General features: G+C 37.4%; 4 protein-coding genes across 6 annotated transcripts; 2 read left to right on the top strand and 2 right to left on the bottom strand.

The window, feature by feature from the left end:
- Window positions 1-11: 11 nt before the first annotated feature.
- LOC103481760 (oocyte zinc finger protein XlCOF6-like) lies at window positions 12-4,329 on the bottom strand. 2 transcript variants are annotated; one of them, XM_008437496.2, is made up of 3 exons: window positions 3,245-4,329; window positions 2,915-3,149; window positions 12-2,480 (listed from the first exon to the last, which is right to left on the bottom strand). In XM_008437496.2, exons 2-3 carry the CDS (start codon window positions 3,030-3,032, stop codon window positions 445-447), a joined length of 2,154 nt encoding a protein of 717 aa, XP_008435718.1. In that variant the 5' UTR covers window positions 3,033-3,149; window positions 3,245-4,329; the 3' UTR covers window positions 12-444. The 2 variants fall into 2 exon arrangements, with proteins under 2 accessions (XP_008435718.1, XP_008435719.1); XM_008437497.2 differs by having other exon boundaries at window positions 3,532-4,329.
- On the top strand, window positions 4,164-8,883 carry LOC103481761 (gastrula zinc finger protein XlCGF57.1-like). Its single transcript, XM_017310706.1, has 3 exons — window positions 4,164-4,167; window positions 4,238-4,366; window positions 5,015-8,883. The coding sequence occupies exons 1-3, from the start codon at window positions 4,164-4,166 to the stop codon at window positions 6,283-6,285; spliced, it is 1,404 nt and encodes a 467-aa protein (XP_017166195.1). The 3' UTR covers window positions 6,286-8,883.
- LOC103481762 (gastrula zinc finger protein XlCGF57.1-like) lies at window positions 8,062-12,325 on the bottom strand. Of its 2 annotated transcripts, none has more exons than XM_008437501.2 (3): window positions 11,819-12,325; window positions 11,523-11,735; window positions 8,062-10,876 (listed from the first exon to the last, which is right to left on the bottom strand). In XM_008437501.2, the coding sequence occupies exons 2-3, from the start codon at window positions 11,610-11,612 to the stop codon at window positions 9,524-9,526; spliced, it is 1,443 nt and encodes a 480-aa protein (XP_008435723.1). In that variant the 5' UTR covers window positions 11,613-11,735; window positions 11,819-12,325; the 3' UTR covers window positions 8,062-9,523. The 2 variants fall into 2 exon arrangements, with proteins under 2 accessions (XP_008435723.1, XP_008435722.1); XM_008437500.2 differs by having other exon boundaries at window positions 8,062-10,893; window positions 11,819-12,324.
- Window positions 12,326-12,441: 116 nt separating this feature from the next.
- LOC103481763 (zinc finger protein OZF-like) lies at window positions 12,442-16,926 on the top strand. The gene is made up of 2 exons (XM_008437502.2): window positions 12,442-14,387; window positions 14,985-16,926. Exons 1-2 carry the CDS (start codon window positions 14,285-14,287, stop codon window positions 16,217-16,219), a joined length of 1,338 nt encoding a protein of 445 aa, XP_008435724.1. The 5' UTR covers window positions 12,442-14,284; the 3' UTR covers window positions 16,220-16,926.
- Window positions 16,927-17,517: the final 591 nt, after the last annotated feature.

The following is a 17,517-nucleotide window of genomic DNA, read 5'->3' as shown; positions in this document are numbered from 1 at the left end:
CTGCAACAACATCAAGGCTCAGATTTAGACACTGGATTGAACAGCACACTATTTAATAAAGATCAAATTACAAGCCTACAGCAGTGGTGTCCAAAGTCATCCTGCATGTTTGGTCTTGAAGAATATCATACAACAGAAAGAGATCATGAAACAGTTTTATTCAATCATTTTGTTCCCTTGGAGGAAATAAAATCTCAGAAGTGGTTTTTCAGTACAGAATGATGGGCTAACGTTGAGCAATGTTTATACAACCAAACACGAGTTCTTTGCATCTCAAAAAGAATTAGAAATGACCTTTAAACATCACAATAAAAGCCTCTAAATTCGCCCAATATCTAGAAATGCAATTTAGTACTGGTCCTAATCAAAACTGTGCCCACATAATGCAGAGATGAGTTAAAGACAATTTTGAAAAATTAACCGATTAACCGACCACCAGCACATTCAGTTGGAGTCCTGGTGAACATCCATAGGTTTCTTCAAATTTTCACAGTGTGAAAGGTCTTCGCTGCAAAAGGTTTGTTTCATATGTGAACACATGTGACTCTTTAGACTGGCTGAACGTGAAAATCCTCGACTACAAACACTACAGATGAACGTTTTTTGTCCTGTGTGAACACGGATGTGATTCTTTAGAGTATCTGGTCGTGAAAAACCTTTACCACAAACGTTCCAAATAAATGGTTTCTGTCCTGTATGAACGCGCATGTGACTCTTCAGACTAGCTCTTCGTGAAAAACCTTTACTACAAACGTCGCAAACAAAGGGTTTCTCCCCGGTGTGAACACGCATGTGATTCTTTAGAATATCTTGTCGTGAAAATCCTCTACTACAAAATTCACAAATAAACGGTTTCTCTCCTGTATGAACACGCATGTGACTCTTTAGAATCTCTAGTCTTAAAAATCCTCTATTGCACACTTTACAAACAAACGGTTTGTCTCCTGTATGAACAAGCATGTGACTCTTTAGACTAACTGAATGGGAAAATCCTTTGTGACAAAAACCACAGGTCAATGGCTTCTCTCCTGTGTGAACACGCATGTGACTCCTTAGATTCTGTTGTCGTGAAAATCCTTTACTACAGACACTGCAAATAAATGGTTTCTGTCCCGTATGAACATTCATGTGACTCTTCAGACTAGCTCTTCGTGAAAAACCTCTGCTACAAACATCGCAAACGAAGGGTTTCTCCCCGGTGTGAACACACATGTGACTCTTTAGATTCTCTTGTCGTGAAAATCCTCTACTACAAAATTCACAAATAAACGGTTTCTCTCCTGTATGAACAGGCATGTGTTTCTTTAGAACCTCTCGTCTTGAAAATCCTTTATTGCAAACTCTACAAACGAAAGGTTTGTCCCCTGAATGAACAAGAATGTGACTCTTTAGACTAACTGAATGGGAAAATCCTTTGTGACAAAAGCCACAAACCAATGGTTTCTCTCCTGTGTGAACACGCATGTGACTCGTCAGATGAATAAGTTGAGAAAATCCTTTACTACAAACACTACAAATAAACGGTCTCTCTCCGGTGTGAATATGCATGTGACTCTTTAGGTTTCCTTGTCGCAAAAACCTTTTACTACAAACACGGCAAACAAACGGTTTCTCTGTGGAATGGATCTGGGTGTGCTTTTTAAAAACGGATTTTAACCAAAATCTTAAACCACAAACATCACATGAAAAAGGTTTTTCTTCTGAGTGGACCTTCATGTGTGTAGTAAGACTTGTCTTTGCATGAAACCTTCTACAGCAAACGTCACAGGCAAAAGGTTTCTCTCCAGTGTGGACATTTATGTGTGTCTGAAGAGAACGCTTTTCTACAAATCCTTTGCCACAAAGATCACAACTAAGCTCTCTCTTTCCTGTGTGAGTCATCATGTGTAATTTAACAAAACGCTTACATCTGAATCTTTTATCACACAAATTGCAACCAAATGTTTTCTCCCCATCTGCCATGTTACTTTGCTGGGAGGGACATACAGACTCTGGGTCACTATCTGGTTCTGGTCGTCTAAAGTTCTCTGCAACAGGTTCAGGTGAACTGCTGGTTGGAGCTTCTGTCTCTAGGTCATCTTCAGTTTTGATTTGATGAAGTTCTGACAACCTAGGTTTCTCTTCATCTTTAATCTTCACAATACGCAACTCTTCCTCCTGACTGATCCACTGCTCCTTCTCTTCGTCCTTCACGTGGGCTTCTGGGTCCCTGTCTGGTTGTGGTGGTCTAAAGTTCTCTGCAACAGGTTCAGGTGAACTGCTGGTTGGAACTTCTGTCTCTACGTCATCTTCAGTTTTGATTTGATGAAGCTCTGATAAATGAGGTTTCTCTTCATCTTTAATCTTCACAGTACGCAACTCTTCTTCCTGACTGATCCACTGCTCCTCTTCTTCGTCCTTCACGTGGGCTTCTGGATTTTCACTGTCCAAACTAGGACTCCAGTCATGGGGAACCTCTTTAGTCATAAACATCTGATGAGCTGGAAAGAATTAAACACAAACAGGCATTAACGATTGCTGACAATTTTATAAATTAAATCATATATATTGTAAGGGTGAAAAAAATTAAAGTATATATGGAAAATTTTCACAATACTTTTTATTTTAGATCAGGTGTTAAGTCTTTGTAGGAATTAGAAGACCATCATCAAAAAGATATAGTTAAGGACATTTTATGTGCCTGACTTTCATTTTTCAGATATCAGAATAAGTTAAAAAGACTGGAAAGTCAAACAGTAACTCAGGTCTATCCAAACACCTTCTGAGAAGCCCCATGTAGGAACCCTGGATATAAAACAGTTGGAAGCTTCATTCAAAGTCTGTTAAAGATGGTGTCTGTTGGAATATGTGTGACCCTGAGACGGACATCTGACGTGTTGAAAGAATCCCCGGACAATCCATGTGTGTCACTTACTGAGATCCTTGCTGTCTTGTGTTCCCTCCTCCAGTTCTGATGTGGATGCTGCACACATGGGGGGCTCCGAGCTGAACCCCCCAGGTTCGTCTGCTTCGACCTTCATCACGTCAGACATCCTCACTCCACCCGGGATCCTCCTTTTTACAATCCCCGTCTTCAAACTTCACATGTTCCAGTAGATCAAGGTTTCAGTCATATAAACGTGGATCTTCTGTTTTTCTGCTGCCTGAAACTGGAATCAGACATAAGAAGGTCTCTGATTAAATAAAGTGTGTTAATAGAAAACGTAAACAGTAGCAGAGCTGAAGCTGCAGAGCAGTCCGATACCCTGGTCAGTAGTTCTGGGTCCGCTCCGTAGCTGGACAATAAGGTTAAGGAAGGTATTCACAATCTAATAATCTAATAAACTATGAGAGTGGACTCGTTTTGTAGCACTAAACCATGGATGATTTTTTAAATAGGTTTAAACGTCTCTAGCTGTTAGCTGCTTCAGCTCCATAGTGGCTAACATGCGTTTCCTCTCACCAATAAAGCCAAATTACTTTATGTACGGCAACGTAAGGCGATACATATCAAAGAGATTAAATACAAACACGTAAAAGTAATATCCTTACGCAGGCTGTTGATTAGACGGTATGAAACACCAATTATACTATCTTTAATGACAACTTATCGGTTTTTCACTCGGAACGTAGCTCGTCAAACGAAGCTGCTAGTCAAACTAACATCGTTCTTCCTGCTGACTGACCAATGAATGACAAATAAAGGAGAAAAAAAACACAACACAAACGTGCACTTTTAATAAGAAAATAACTTAAATTAGAATTTCAATTCAGTGTTGAGTACTGAGTAAGCGACAATGATTTGATTTGTCTTATAGACTGGTGAAAAAAAAATAGTAGAGGAAGGCATTTGGAAAATAAGATTTATTGTGAAAAGCGGAAGTACAAGAGCTTAACTTATCATTCACTGGTTAGTGAGGCGGAAGTAACCAGATGTAAAATGCTACACCTTTAATTTTTAATTCCCGTTTGATAAATGGCTTAAAGTTTCTGTAAAGCAAGTGTAGTGCTGATGTTTCAGGCCATCTACTCGACAATATTCGTGAGGATATTGCGTTGATATGTTTGCTTTGAATATTTCTAGTCTTTGTTGCAGTGCATACTATAATAATAATGGACTGTTAGCTACCGGCGAGCTAAAGCAGCTAGCTGCAGAGACGTTTTGGATAACTTGTCAGGGGTTCATGGGTTAGGGTTATGTGACTGAAACCTTGATTTACTAAAACATGTGACGATTGACAACAAGGATTGTAAAAAGGAAAATCCCAGGTGACTGTGATGATCAAGGTGGAAGCAGGTGAACCTGGCGGGTCCAGTTTGGAGCCCCCCACACCTGCAACATCCACATCAGAACTGGAGGAAAAGACACAAGACAACAAAGATCTCAGTAAGTTAGAAAAGTATGCAAAGTTCTCTCGGAGTAAAAAAAAAAAAAAAAACACTAGCCACTCTGTCTAATTGTCAACAATTCCAATCATCCATACGAAGTCTATTTGCCACAACCCAGCATGAAACTTGCACAGTTTAACTGAAATCAAATGTACATTATTTCAAGCTTAGACAAAGAACTTAAGAGGTAATGTAGACCATGACAAGCAGTAGTTTAGTTTTCCAGATTGACCGACTGTTTAAAAAATTGAGTTGCCTATTTTCTACAGAGCTACTGCCTTACAAAAGTGCAACAATGTACATAACATCCTTCTCTTTAAAGCACTGCGTTACTGATGAGGAATATATCAGAATATATTTGTGGTGGCCACTCTCAGTCTAGTGGTTGGTGTAGGCATCCTAAAATAGGTTAATGCTGTATATTGGAATTTTTATGAGTCCCTTTTGCTCTGTGCAGGTAGAAGAACATCCAACTTTTTTGGTTAACTTTCTCATTTCCAAACATTTCGACTTTTATTAGTGTTAATTAGCAATTTAATTTTTATCTTAAACATTAAGGAGAATGTTGTTTCATTATGTGAAATATTAAAATTTTTGTAAAATTGTCAGCCATAATTAATGTCCATCAATGTTATATCTTTCCCAGTCCCTCAGATTTTGGAGATTAAAGAAGAGTTTCCCAATAACACAAACTCCAGTTTTGACCGGCAGAACCCAGAGCTTCCTTTCATAAAAGAGGAAGAAGAGGAGGAACAGTGGATCAGTCAGGAGGAAGAGTTGCTTATTGTGAAGATTGAAGATGAAGAGAAACCTCAGTTGTCAGAACTTCATCAAATCAAAACTGAAGATGACCTAGAGACAGAAGCTCCAACCAGCAGTTCACCTGAACCTGTTGCAGAGAACTTTAGACGACCAGAACCAGATAGTGACCCAGAGKTTGTATGTCCCTCCCAGCAAAGTAACATGGCAGACGGGGAGAAGTCATTTGGCTGCAATCTTTGTGGCAAGAGATTCAGACGTAAGCATTCCGTAAAATTACACATGGTCACCCACACAGGAAAGAGACAGCATAGTTGTGATCTTTGTGGCAAAGGATTTGTTGAAAAGCGTTCTCTTCAGACACACATGAATGTCCACACTGGGGAGAAACCTTTTGCCTGTGACGTTTGTCGTAAGAGTTTTAAGTCGAAGCCGAACCTCAGAGCCCACGTACGTATTCACATGAGCGAGAAACCCTACACTTGCAGTGTTTGCAGCAAAGGATTTTCAGCGAAAAACAACTTGAGCATACACATGATTGTTCACACGGGAGAGAAACCATTCGTTTGTGCCGTTTGTAATAAAAGATTCCCGGTGCACGCTTATTTGCAGCGTCACATGTGTGTTCACACGGGAGAGAGACCCTTTATTTGCAATGTGTGCAGCAAAGGGTTTTCAGAGAAGAACAAATTGAACATACATATGGTTGTTCACACAGGAGAGAAACCATTTATTTGTAGTGTTTGTAGTAAAAGATTTGCCCGTCAGGACTGCCTTCAACGTCACATGTGTGTTCACACAGGAGAGAAACCGTTTGTCTGTAGCATTTGCAGTAAAGGATTTCTACAACCGGCTCTTCTACAGAGTCACATGTGTGTTCACACAGGAGAGAAGCCATTTAGTTGTGGCATTTGTAGTAAAGGATTTTTATCAAAGAAGACTTTAAATAGACACATGGTGGTTCACACGATAGAAAAGCCGTTTTCTTGCGGCGTCTGTAGTAAAGTATTTACACGACAGGAGACTCTGCAGAATCACATGTGTGTCCACACAGGAGAGAAGCCCTATACTTGTAGTTTTTGCAGTAAAGGCTTTTCAGCGAAAAAGTGTCTAAATAGGCATGTGGTTATTCACGCTGGAGAAAAGTCATTAAGCTAGTGTTGGCAGTAATGGGTTTTCATGACGAGCTCTCCTAAAGACTCCAATGTGTGTTCATGAGAGAAATCGTTTGTGCTGTTGTGTGTAGGGGATACTTTTTACAGCAAGCTCACCGAAACGGTCACTTATGTATTCGAACAGAACGGATTTGTTTGAAGCCAGGGATTTTCACATGATTGCATTTCTATTTTCTGTGCGCACCGTTTCATTTCTCAATGATTATTCAGATAAATGCAGTTTTGTTTAGGGCCAAATCGCAACAAATATAGTCTCTAGGTGCTTTACAAAAAAAAAACAAAATCCAGTTATACAAAAATACAGTCAAGTAAATACGTTTCAATTCAGTCCTAATTAATAACGTAAAGTTTAGTTCATTGTTCAAATTGGTATACAAAACCTAGCTAATTGCATCGAGTCTAAACAGTGATAAATTTGTACCGAATATAAACCAAGTTGCCTTCTAGAGATTTATCACTAAGTATACAGTATTCCGTTTATTTTTAATTTATTTTTTCTGATACAAGACTGTAAATATCTGCTTTTTGAAAACCTGTCAAAGTTAGTTGACCGTTATGCATTTAATACATTTTAGTGTATTTGTTTCCAATGATTATGATAAATGTAAAACAAAAACTTCATACACTACTTAGACTTGAACTAAAAAAAAAAAAAAATCAATCTGATCAAGGAGTTGAAAATTTCTCCCAACGTAGTGAGTTTAACTCGTTTAATTTATTCTGTACGAGAAAAAAAACTTACTGCAATCATAACTGATGTAATGTGTAGAGAATCATTCAAATCTTTTATTTTGAAGCTTGGTGTAACAAAAATAGCATAAGTCTTAAGGAAATGTTTGTTTCTTGCTGGAAAGAGCTGGAATTATGCCTGTATTTAATGAAATTATGAAAACTTTATTTTTTGCCTTCTTTTTTAAAGGCAGTAGATTGTATGAACAAAATTGATTTACCATCTTTAGAGTAATCCGCTCCTTCCTCCAGAACACTTTGAATTTAAACTAAGGTATTTCACAAAAAGTGTCATCTGTCATTGTATTTAAAGCATTAGGTAATCCTTGGATGTGGCTGTTTTTGTTTTTTTTTTGTTTTTGATGCAAAGAAATTAATTTCATCTACTGTATTTTGATGTAAAAGCTGAACTAAGGACATAACTTGTACAGTGTCTAGCAACAACTAAATACTGTACAACTCAATTGTTGCATTGTATGTTGTGGAACTATGTCAAATTGTATTTTCCCTGTTTAATAAAAAAGAAAGTTCTCTTAAAAAAAAAAAGATCCTAAAAACTTGAACTTCTGTTTTTGTTTGTGGGGAAATATACACAAAAATCACTAGGAATGATGCGGATGAATCTCTAAGCCTCAGTATAACAGCATTCAAGTAAAATGGATTTTTAACTCATTTCGCAACGGTTACCCTATATAGTTTTAGTAGATCTTTTTGTACCATGGAGGTATTTTATTTCTAAAAAGCTGAACCAAAAATGTAGGTCAAGTATGACATTGATGACAGGAGGTATAAAAGATAGCCGTATTAAGAAATGTTTTTACACAGAAATATTAATCAATGGTTTTCAATTAACTAGCACGCAGCACCATAACCACTAACTTTAATGGATAAATTTCATATATGAAGTAATATAAATCAAAGAAGCTTACCTGTTTGACAGCAGTACACAAAAAAAAGCTATAAAACTCCCAAGTTTTCAAGAAAAGAAATTAAAACAATCACAAAATAATAAAGAACTCAAACACTTCAGTTACAACCAAGACATTTTTTAATATTTATTTACCAAAGTAATCACTCCCATCTACAGAGGACGGTTTTCTAAAACAGACTTGAATCCAATAAACAATTCTGTTCATGATCACTGCTTGCAGCAAAGTCTTTCTCTGCAATAGTTACATAAATACAACTCTAAAAAATGAAAAGATGCTGACAAAGCAAAAACACCAAGCTGAACACGCTGCATGGAGTGAGATCTGCTGGTTGGAAGAAATACACGGTTTTGTAGTTTGCAGAGCTCCACTATTAGTCCATTGCATCCAGCTTATTACACAAAAATCATTCTAATGACAGACTACATATTTTATATTGAACAAATGTACAAATAACGACATAATATCCATTATTTAAATGTATTCACATTTTAGACTCAACACTAAAAGCGTTGGTACGATCCAACATGTATCCTATTTAAAAACACGATAAACAGGGCAAAGAGGACAATTATATTAAATTGGGAGATTCCGGATTTTATTTTTTTTTACACACATTGGACATGTATAATTTTACATCTTATTTGTTTTTATTAAGGCAGGCACTAAGTAGCAATTGTATTGCTAGCTTTTAACACCCTTCTTGAACAAAACATTTTCCCCTTTAATATTTTTTAGTGTTCACAGAAAACCAGTTTCACAGAGCATGCCTTAAGGCTGGTGGATAATTCTAAGAAATTAAATACAATAAAAAAGAAAAGGTTACTGTTTTATGACATGTTATTAATTCAGATATATCAAAACAAAATTCTCTTGAACTGAAGATACTGTAGTTGTGTCATCTCCCTTCAGGAGATCAGAAGCACCAATGAGAAGAGCAACACATGTCACATGATGCCCAGGCAGCATAACAATATGACAATCAGATTTGAATGTCTGATCATTTACTGTACACGCTGTTCTTTGTTTTTTTTTCTTTCAAACTTTGTGAAATAATTTCCATGTTTTCAGCACTGGTGGACCTCTGCTGTCGCCTCCTGCCAGTTCAATAAAAAAAATAAGAATTTTTATTTGTAATAACTGGACAGTATTTTATGTAATTGTCTTGTACAGCTTATTATTATCATTGTTATTGCTCATTTTGATTTTTATTTGCAGTGGATTCGTTTCCGCTTCATTCAGAACTCTGATACATAAAATCTGCAGCCTCTTACGGAAGGCTCTCGCGGTTTTAGTGTATTGCTGCCATCTTGTGGCAACATTAATGAACTTCAGCCATGCCTTAAAACAACGTGTAACGATGTAAGGATTTTTATTTTAACTCATTTGGACAAACTGTGCTCATTCCAACTTTAATGTATTCCATATTTTAACTTACAGCTGATCAAAGAAGTGAAACATTTTCAAAAGGTTTCAAACACTGTCAGAGGATAATCCTCCAGAGAGCAGGGACTTAAAATAACAGTTGACTGTCTAAAAGCATATGGACAGATTTCTCAGTCATTAGCTGCAGCCCTTATGAACACCCATGTGTCTGTTCAGATCCCCAGGACGGGAAAACGCTTTACTGCAAACGCTGCAAACAAACGGTTTTTCTCTTGAATGGACTCTCATGTGACTTTCCAGATGAATCTTCTGATTAAATCTGCTTTTGCAGACATCACAACTGAACGGTCTCTCCTCTGAGTGGAACCTCACATGCCGCTGTAGCTGCATCTCATTCATAAAACATTTACCGCAGTCACTACAGCTAAACGGTGCCGTATGAACCTTTGAGTGACTTTTTAGGTACACCTGCCGAGAAAATCCTTTACTACAAACACTACAAGTGAACGGTTTCTCCCCTGTATGGACGTACATGTGACTCTTCAGATTCTGCTGGAGAGAAAATCCTTGACTGCAAATACTGCAAATGAACGGTTTCTCCCCCGTGTGAACACGCATGTGGCTCTTCAGTGTCTCTTGTAGTGAAAACCCTTTGCTGCAAAAACTGCAGACAAACGGCCTCTCGCCTGTATGTATGCGCGTGTGTCTTTTCAGATTCTCGTGTCGGGAAAATCCTTTACTACAAACGCTGCACATGAATAGTTTCTCCCCCTTGTGAGCGCGCATGTGAGTTTCAAGCCTCTGCTGCAGTGAGAATCCTTTACTGCAAACACTACAGATAAACGGTTTCTCTGTCGTGTGGATCCACATGTGCCTCTTGAGATTTTCGTTTCTTATAAACCTCGTACCACAAACATCACAAGAAAAGGGTTTTTCTTCCGAGTGGACCTTCAGGTGACTTGTGAGATTGCTCTTTGCATGGAACCTTCTGCTGCAAACGTCACACGCAAACGGCTTCTCCCCAGTGTGCCGCCTCATATGCGTCTCAAGGGAACGCTTCGCTTTAAATCCTTTGCTACAAATATTGCAGATGTGTTCCGTTTTTTCGCTGTGAATCACCATGTGCAATTTAAAATTAGTCTCACGTTTAAATCGCTTGCCACAAACATCGCAACCGAATGATTTCTCTCTCATGTGGCCCTTAGGTGAAAGCTTGGAACACAGTTTATGTCTTTTACCTCTTCTGTGAACCATTATCTTACTTTTCGGATTGGGACGTGCTAGATCTGGGTTCCCATCTGGTTCTGGTTGTGTTTCCAGCTGTTCAGCTGAGCTCCTGTCTTCAGTCTTGATCTGAAGACGCTCTGATAACTCGGTTTTCTCGTCATCTTCCCTCTTCACAGTAAGATGCATTTCCTTATGACTGATGCATTGTTCCTCCTCTTCCTCCTTTATGTGGGGGGGCTCTGGGTCCTGCTGGTCCAAACTGGCGTTCCAATCATGGGGAACGTCTGCTTTGATCACCAACATCTGATGGAGTGGAAACACTGACAATCACATAGACATTAGTGTTTGCTTAGAAACAATTTATATGTGCACATACACACACATGTACATATATATATATATATATATATATATATATATATATATACACATACATATATCTTAATAAAAACTACTGGAAAAAAAATAGCAAAAAGCTAAATAAATTGATTAAGGTAAAAGAGAATCTGGAAATGAAAAAAATATTTCTATACCCACGTTTCTTTTCCATTTTTGACCTCTCCACACTTAAAAACCTTCAAATCAAATTTCATACTATTCCATTCTTTTAAAGACCATAAAGGGATCGTGCATTAAAAAAAAGTAAGTACACTCTACTGCTGACTGTTTCCTTTGGCAGGAAGTAACATGTAGTTAGAAGCCTGTAGGTCTAATCACTGGCAACTAAAACTCTAGCCTGACACGTCAATTCTTTCAATCATACTGCGACGAGTATTGTCTTTTTTTCTTATATAAAAACTTGGCTTTCGTTTCTTTTTCTTGTGTCTGCAGTTTGCACGATTGAAACTACAATCTTGCTTTGGAACTGCAAAGGTTAGATGTTATTACTTCTGTTACTACCTGTCAAGAGAGTCCTCTGAATCCAGCTAAAACAATGTGTGCCACTTACTGAGATCTTTGCTGTCACGCGTTTCCTCCTCAGGCTCTGATGTGGATGCTGCAGGTACGGGAGGCTCCAAGCTGAACCCTCCAGGATCATCTGCTTCAACCTTCATCATCTCAGTCATCCTCACTCCACTTGGGATTCCCCTTTACACAATCCTTGTCTTCAACCTTCACATGCTCTAGAAGTCATATGATCTGGATCTTCTGTTTTTCTGTTCTTTGAAATGGGAATCAGACACAAATCAGCATTTGATCAAATAAAACGTATTAGGAGAATATCTAAACCAGAGAGTCTGATACCTTAATCAGTAGTCCTGGGTCCACTCTGTCCTCAGCTGGACAACAAGGTTAGTCCACAGCCAATGTGGTCTTCCCCACAAGTCCGACAGTGAACTCCAGCACTAAAGTATTAACTTTTAAAAGCTTGAACGTTGTTATTAGTTGCTTTGCGCTAATACGCACAGTTAATGAATAATGGTCCATTAACTGTGCTAATGAAGGCTAATTACAATACGTACTGTTCAATTAGAATTGGTCATAGTGATCAAGGTTCAAAATACATACCCAGCAGTGATATTTGTCCAGCAGAGAGTCTGAGACATCAACTATATACCTATTTTTACATAAACTTTGAGCCGCTTTCCCCCCCGGTCTTAGCAACTCAAGCTAACACTGTTACATCCAGTTACTTCCTCCTCACTGACCAATCAACGACAAGTAAAGTTCTGAGTTGAAAAAGTACTTCCGTTGTCAATTTTAGTATTTCATAATAAAGGAAATAGTTTTTTGAAATCCATTATAGACGGATGTTGATATTGTTGTATTTTATGTTATTTATTTATTTATTTTATTATTGATTTATAAAAACATATATATATATATATATATATATTTTTTTTTTTATTGATTTATAAAAACATCATCAGAGAACAGGCATGTCCAGTCAGACCGAATTACGCTTTGCCGTGTCTAACTGCATATAGGACACAAGCAAATGTCTGTCATTTATTTTTTTAAAGGATGAAATGTAGAGACTCCTGAGGACTGCTTTAAAATGCTCACCTAACTAGTTATTCACACTTTGTCTGAACGATTTGTGCTTAACAATACTAACTCCACATACACCACCCAAAACTCCTCCATCCCACCAGTTCCTCCCTGTCTCATCAAAGACATGGGAAGTCCTTCTGCTATCTGCTAGTGCCAGATCTTTGGTGACCCACTCACCGCCACCTGAACATCTCTCTCCATTGAGGAGAAAAATTTAAACAAACTGTTTAAAGGACAAAACCACAGCAAAATAAGTTCTGGGACTTGGTTCTGATTCTATAAAGTTAGTTAAACGCTGAATTTTACTCTTCTAATGACTTTCAGTATGTTTCTTTTGTGTGAGATTGATGTTGGTTTGCTACTCTGACAAAAAAGGTATACATTTCTGTTCAATTTCTGGAGGGTTCATTATTTTTATATAAGAACAGGACGTTTCCCACTGTTTCTGCTTTAAGATGGTTTCTTTTTTAGGCTCCCCAGCCTTGGAAAACATTTCACTGTTGATGAAAAAGACTCTTTGTGTCCAACTGTGTAGTTTGTTATCAATCATGGGATTTTCAGCAAGTAGAAACAAGGATTGAAGTGGGGATGTTGGCTAACAGGCCTTACGGTAGACCGCTGTAACATAAAATCATATTTATCTGACAATCTGACTACATTCTACATGTCTAAAAATTTGTTTTGACTAGATTCAACATTTTGACTATTCTGAATGGTAATTTAAGATATATGAATTTACATTCTGGCAAGTAAAAAGAAGAATTGAAGATATCTCCCATTACTTTATGAGGGATCAAATGTCTTTCAAGATATTTCAACTATCTCAGTTTGTCATTTAAAGCCCCAGGCATTTGACTAAACAGATCAATTATTTAATAAATCAGTAATATCATTTTGACTAGTCATAATATTATTTTATGACATGAAATAGAAAATGTGTAGATTTTAAAATATTCAAGATATCTGTAATTTATTAATCTTAAAAAAAATTGACTAGTCAAAATTACAGTTCCAGATTGATGCAGTCTTGCAGAAATATCCCCAGGTGCAGTGTGGGTGGATTTATTTGTTTGGCAAACTTCCCATTTAAATAAAAACTTGAGCCTGAAAAGAAACACAGTTTTGGAAATTGGAAGCTGGGTTTTTCTCTGGTCTCAGTGAGTCTCCATGAACTGAACCGTAGATGTTCTGTTCTTAGCTGACAGGAGGAATACTATGTGTAATGTTCCTGTTTAAATACACATCCATTATTGTTTACTTTTTAACATTTTTTGTTTTATTGTGAAATGTTGACTGGTTGAAGAGAAAGTGTGTTTTCGAATCAGAGCTGTACTTGTCATTCATTGGTCAATGAGAAGGAAGTTACCGGAAATGGCAATGTTTACTTGACTGACTAGTTTCCGAAACAAGAAACGTTTCAAAGTTTGTTCTGTTTATGTAACAGACTTGTGAGAGTCTGTGTGAGGATTTCGCTTTTACATGTTAGATTTGAACCGCTGTGATTATTTCCAGGCGAAATTAGCAGTACAGAGTACAGAAGCGAAATAACTATTAGCCGCTGTGTAGCTAAAGCAGCTAACAGCAGTGAGGTAATTAGTATTTGTGGCATTTTAAGCCTTTTCCATTTCATAATGTAGTACTCCAAGAAAACATTGACTTACTGTGAAGGTTGAAGACCACTATTGCGAAGACCTTCATTGTCTTCAACCTGAGACGATGAAGGTTGAAGCGGATGAACCTGGAGGATTCAGCTTGGATCCTCCTATACCCGCAGCATCCACATCAGAACAAGTAGAAAAACAAGACAGCAAAGATCTCAGTAAGTGACATATATCTAATCATCTGTATTGGAACAAATAAGCTCAAGCTGGATGTTTTTTTTTTGTTTTGTTTTTAAGTTTAGTTTCAGTTCACAGTATGACTGTTTGAATTTCTAATCTCAACACTGTCTTCTTCAGATCTGTTTACTAAAGCCAACAGAACACACTGAAACCTGTTTCATTGTGCTCACCCTGGTAGTTTAAAAAAAAAACCTCTGTCAGTCCTTATGACACGATCTGACATCCGGTGACTCAGTTTACTGTGCTGAAAGTATATTTGTATTTTCTTTTAAAAGACTTGGTTATGTGAAATCTTGCAATCATTTTCCATCTGTGTCGCAAGTATTAGTATTCACATTTAACTAACACGGACGTCAAAGCGAAGCCCTTGAATTATGAAACAGGAGAACAGCTACTTCTCCAAGTTTTGTCCACACAATTAACTTGACCTTTTTGGAGGAATAAAACCTTCCAAGCTGAAATATGAGCAGGTTATATCCCTGATCTACTTAGTATTTTTTGTTATATTTCTAACATTGTGTGTTATAATGCAAACTATTTGCTTTTCAAAATGGCAATGTCCATGTGTGTTTCAGAGTTAACAGTCCAAATGTTGGCGATTAAAGCAGAGGTTCCCCATGATGGCAGTTCCAGTTTTGACCAGCAGGATCCTGAACCCCACATAAAGGAGGAAGAGGAGGAAGAACTGATCAGTCAGGAGGAAAAGCATCTTTCCATGAAGAGGGAAGATGAAGAGAAAGCTCAGTTATCAGAGCTTCATCAGATCAAAACTGAAGACGACCTAGAGACAGAAGATTCAACCAGCAGCTCAGCTGAACAGATCGAATCAGAACCTGATGAAGAGGAGTTTGGAGGATCAGAACCAGACAGAATCCAAGATCCAGGGGGCGTTTCACAACAAAGTAAGATGACGGTTCAGAAAAAAGGCATAAGACCTAAATTGTGTTCCAAACGTGGGAGACATATTGGAGTTGAAGCTGTAGATAAACCCTTTGGTTGCATTGTTTGCGGCAAAAGATTCAAACGCAAGACTCACATTAAATTACACATGATGATTCACTCTGGAAAAATAGAGCACAGCTGTGATCTTTGTAGTAAAGGGTTTAAAGAAAAGACTTCGCTTCTTACGCACATGAGACTCCACACTGGAGAGAGGCCATTTACTTGTGACGATTGTGGTAGAAGGTTCCATGCAAAGAGAATCCTTAAAACTCACCTGAAGGTCCATTCTGAAGAAAAACCCTTCTCTTGTGATGTTTGCAATTCAAGATTTAAAATGAAAGAAACTCTTAAAAAGCACATGCGGATCCACCTCGAGGCGAAACCATTTGTTTGTAGTGTTTGCAGTAAAGGATTTTCACAACAAGAGAACCTAAAGAGTCACATGCGTGTTCACACCGGCGAGAAACCGTACATTTGTAGCGTTTGCAGTCAAGGATTTTCTCTACATCAGACTCTAAAGAGACACATGTGCGTTCACACGGGAGAAAAACCATTTGCTTGCAGCGTTTGCAATAAAGAATTTTCGCGACAGAATTGTCTAAAGATTCACATGCATGTCCATACAGAAGAGAAGCTGTTTAGTTGTAATATCTGCAGCAGAGGATTTTCACGACAAGCCTATCTGAGAAAACACATGAATGTTCACATGGCAAGGTTTGGCTGTAACGGCTGCAGTAAACATTTTGTGAAGAAAATAGATTTGCTGCAACATATGAAGCTCCACGCAGAGAAGAGCCCGTTTGGTTGTGACGTCCGTGACACCAGATTTGATCAAAAATGTCATCTAGAAAATGACGAGAGAAACTGATGGTAAAACATGAAGCATCTTAATAATACGGAGAGCCAAAGGAAATCATAGATCTGTTTGAGGTCAGTAACTAGCAATGGCTACGACAGTTGACTAATCTGTCAGTATTTTTCTAGTAAATCAATTATTTTGTTAACCAATCTCTGCTTTCTGTGGGTATGCCATCTATTTTCAGCACTGATACGTGTTTCACTCCTAGCTTGCAGGTCAGCAACGTTGTGAATTGCCTCTTGATGCCTTTAAGGTAAATAATACCCAGAAAGTTCAATCAATAAATCAGTAAAAGAAGAGCTCGGTCAAAAATTATTTTATATTTCAAGTTGATCTGTACAGGCAATTTAAAGGGGCAACAGTGGAGAGTAAGATGTCTCCTGATCTGAGTTATATTATGTAACCTGTTTTCACATTTTCTCACACATTAAATTATGCAAAGGTTATATTGATGATTGTTTTATTATGTTTAATGGTGCTGTTGAAAATGTTCTGTAGTCATACCAGTGTTCAAATCGCTGTCATAGACATCAATAATGACCAAATCTGTAAAATATCAGCTTTTTAGAAACTTTATTAACATAAAGAGGGAAAATTTCTGATTAATAAAACTTTTTAAAAAATCAAAAATATTCCACCTGAGGTAACAACATTGAGGAAATATTGCCATGGGAGTTTTAATAACTATCCTTAAGTGGTGTGTTAAAAAAAAAAAAGTATGAATCCACCACTAATGTTAATCCCATCTGACCTTTTTCCTGTCAAAATTCCCACATATTTAAATCTTCCCCTAGGATATTACTGCTATGATTCATGTGCTCAGTGCAGTTTCCCTTACAAATACACTGCAGATGGACATCTAATCACCAGGATTTTTAGTTCAAAACTATCAATTTTTAGTTCAAAACGTGTTACCCATCTCATAAATATGAACAAAAAGCCTTAACAGCAGACCGTAGACATTGCATGCAATCTGCAAAATTCATTAGCAAGAGTCAAATCATCTCTCTTACTCACTCAGATAAATTTATTGAACATATTGGAGGTTGATATGTAAACAAAAGTTTTTATATGTTCTCATTGCAGACATTTACCGAAAAAGGTCTTTTATCAAGAACATGACACAGAACCTTCTTGTAAATAACTTGTCATGTGAAGTTGAGAGTACATATGCTTTTGTTGAGTCTGATTTAAATGTCTTTAAATAATTAGGAATATTAAGAAAATGTATGAAATGGCAACTAGAAAATAAATTTTAAACATGACAAAACTTTGTGGTGGCTGTTTTCTTTTTTAACCATTTCATT

Source organism: Poecilia reticulata, linkage group LG19, assembly GCF_000633615.1.
Source record: "Poecilia reticulata strain Guanapo linkage group LG19, Guppy_female_1.0+MT, whole genome shotgun sequence".
NCBI lineage: Eukaryota > Metazoa > Chordata > Actinopteri > Cyprinodontiformes > Poeciliidae > Poecilia > Poecilia reticulata.
This window is presented reverse-complemented; position numbering and strand designations above follow the sequence as displayed.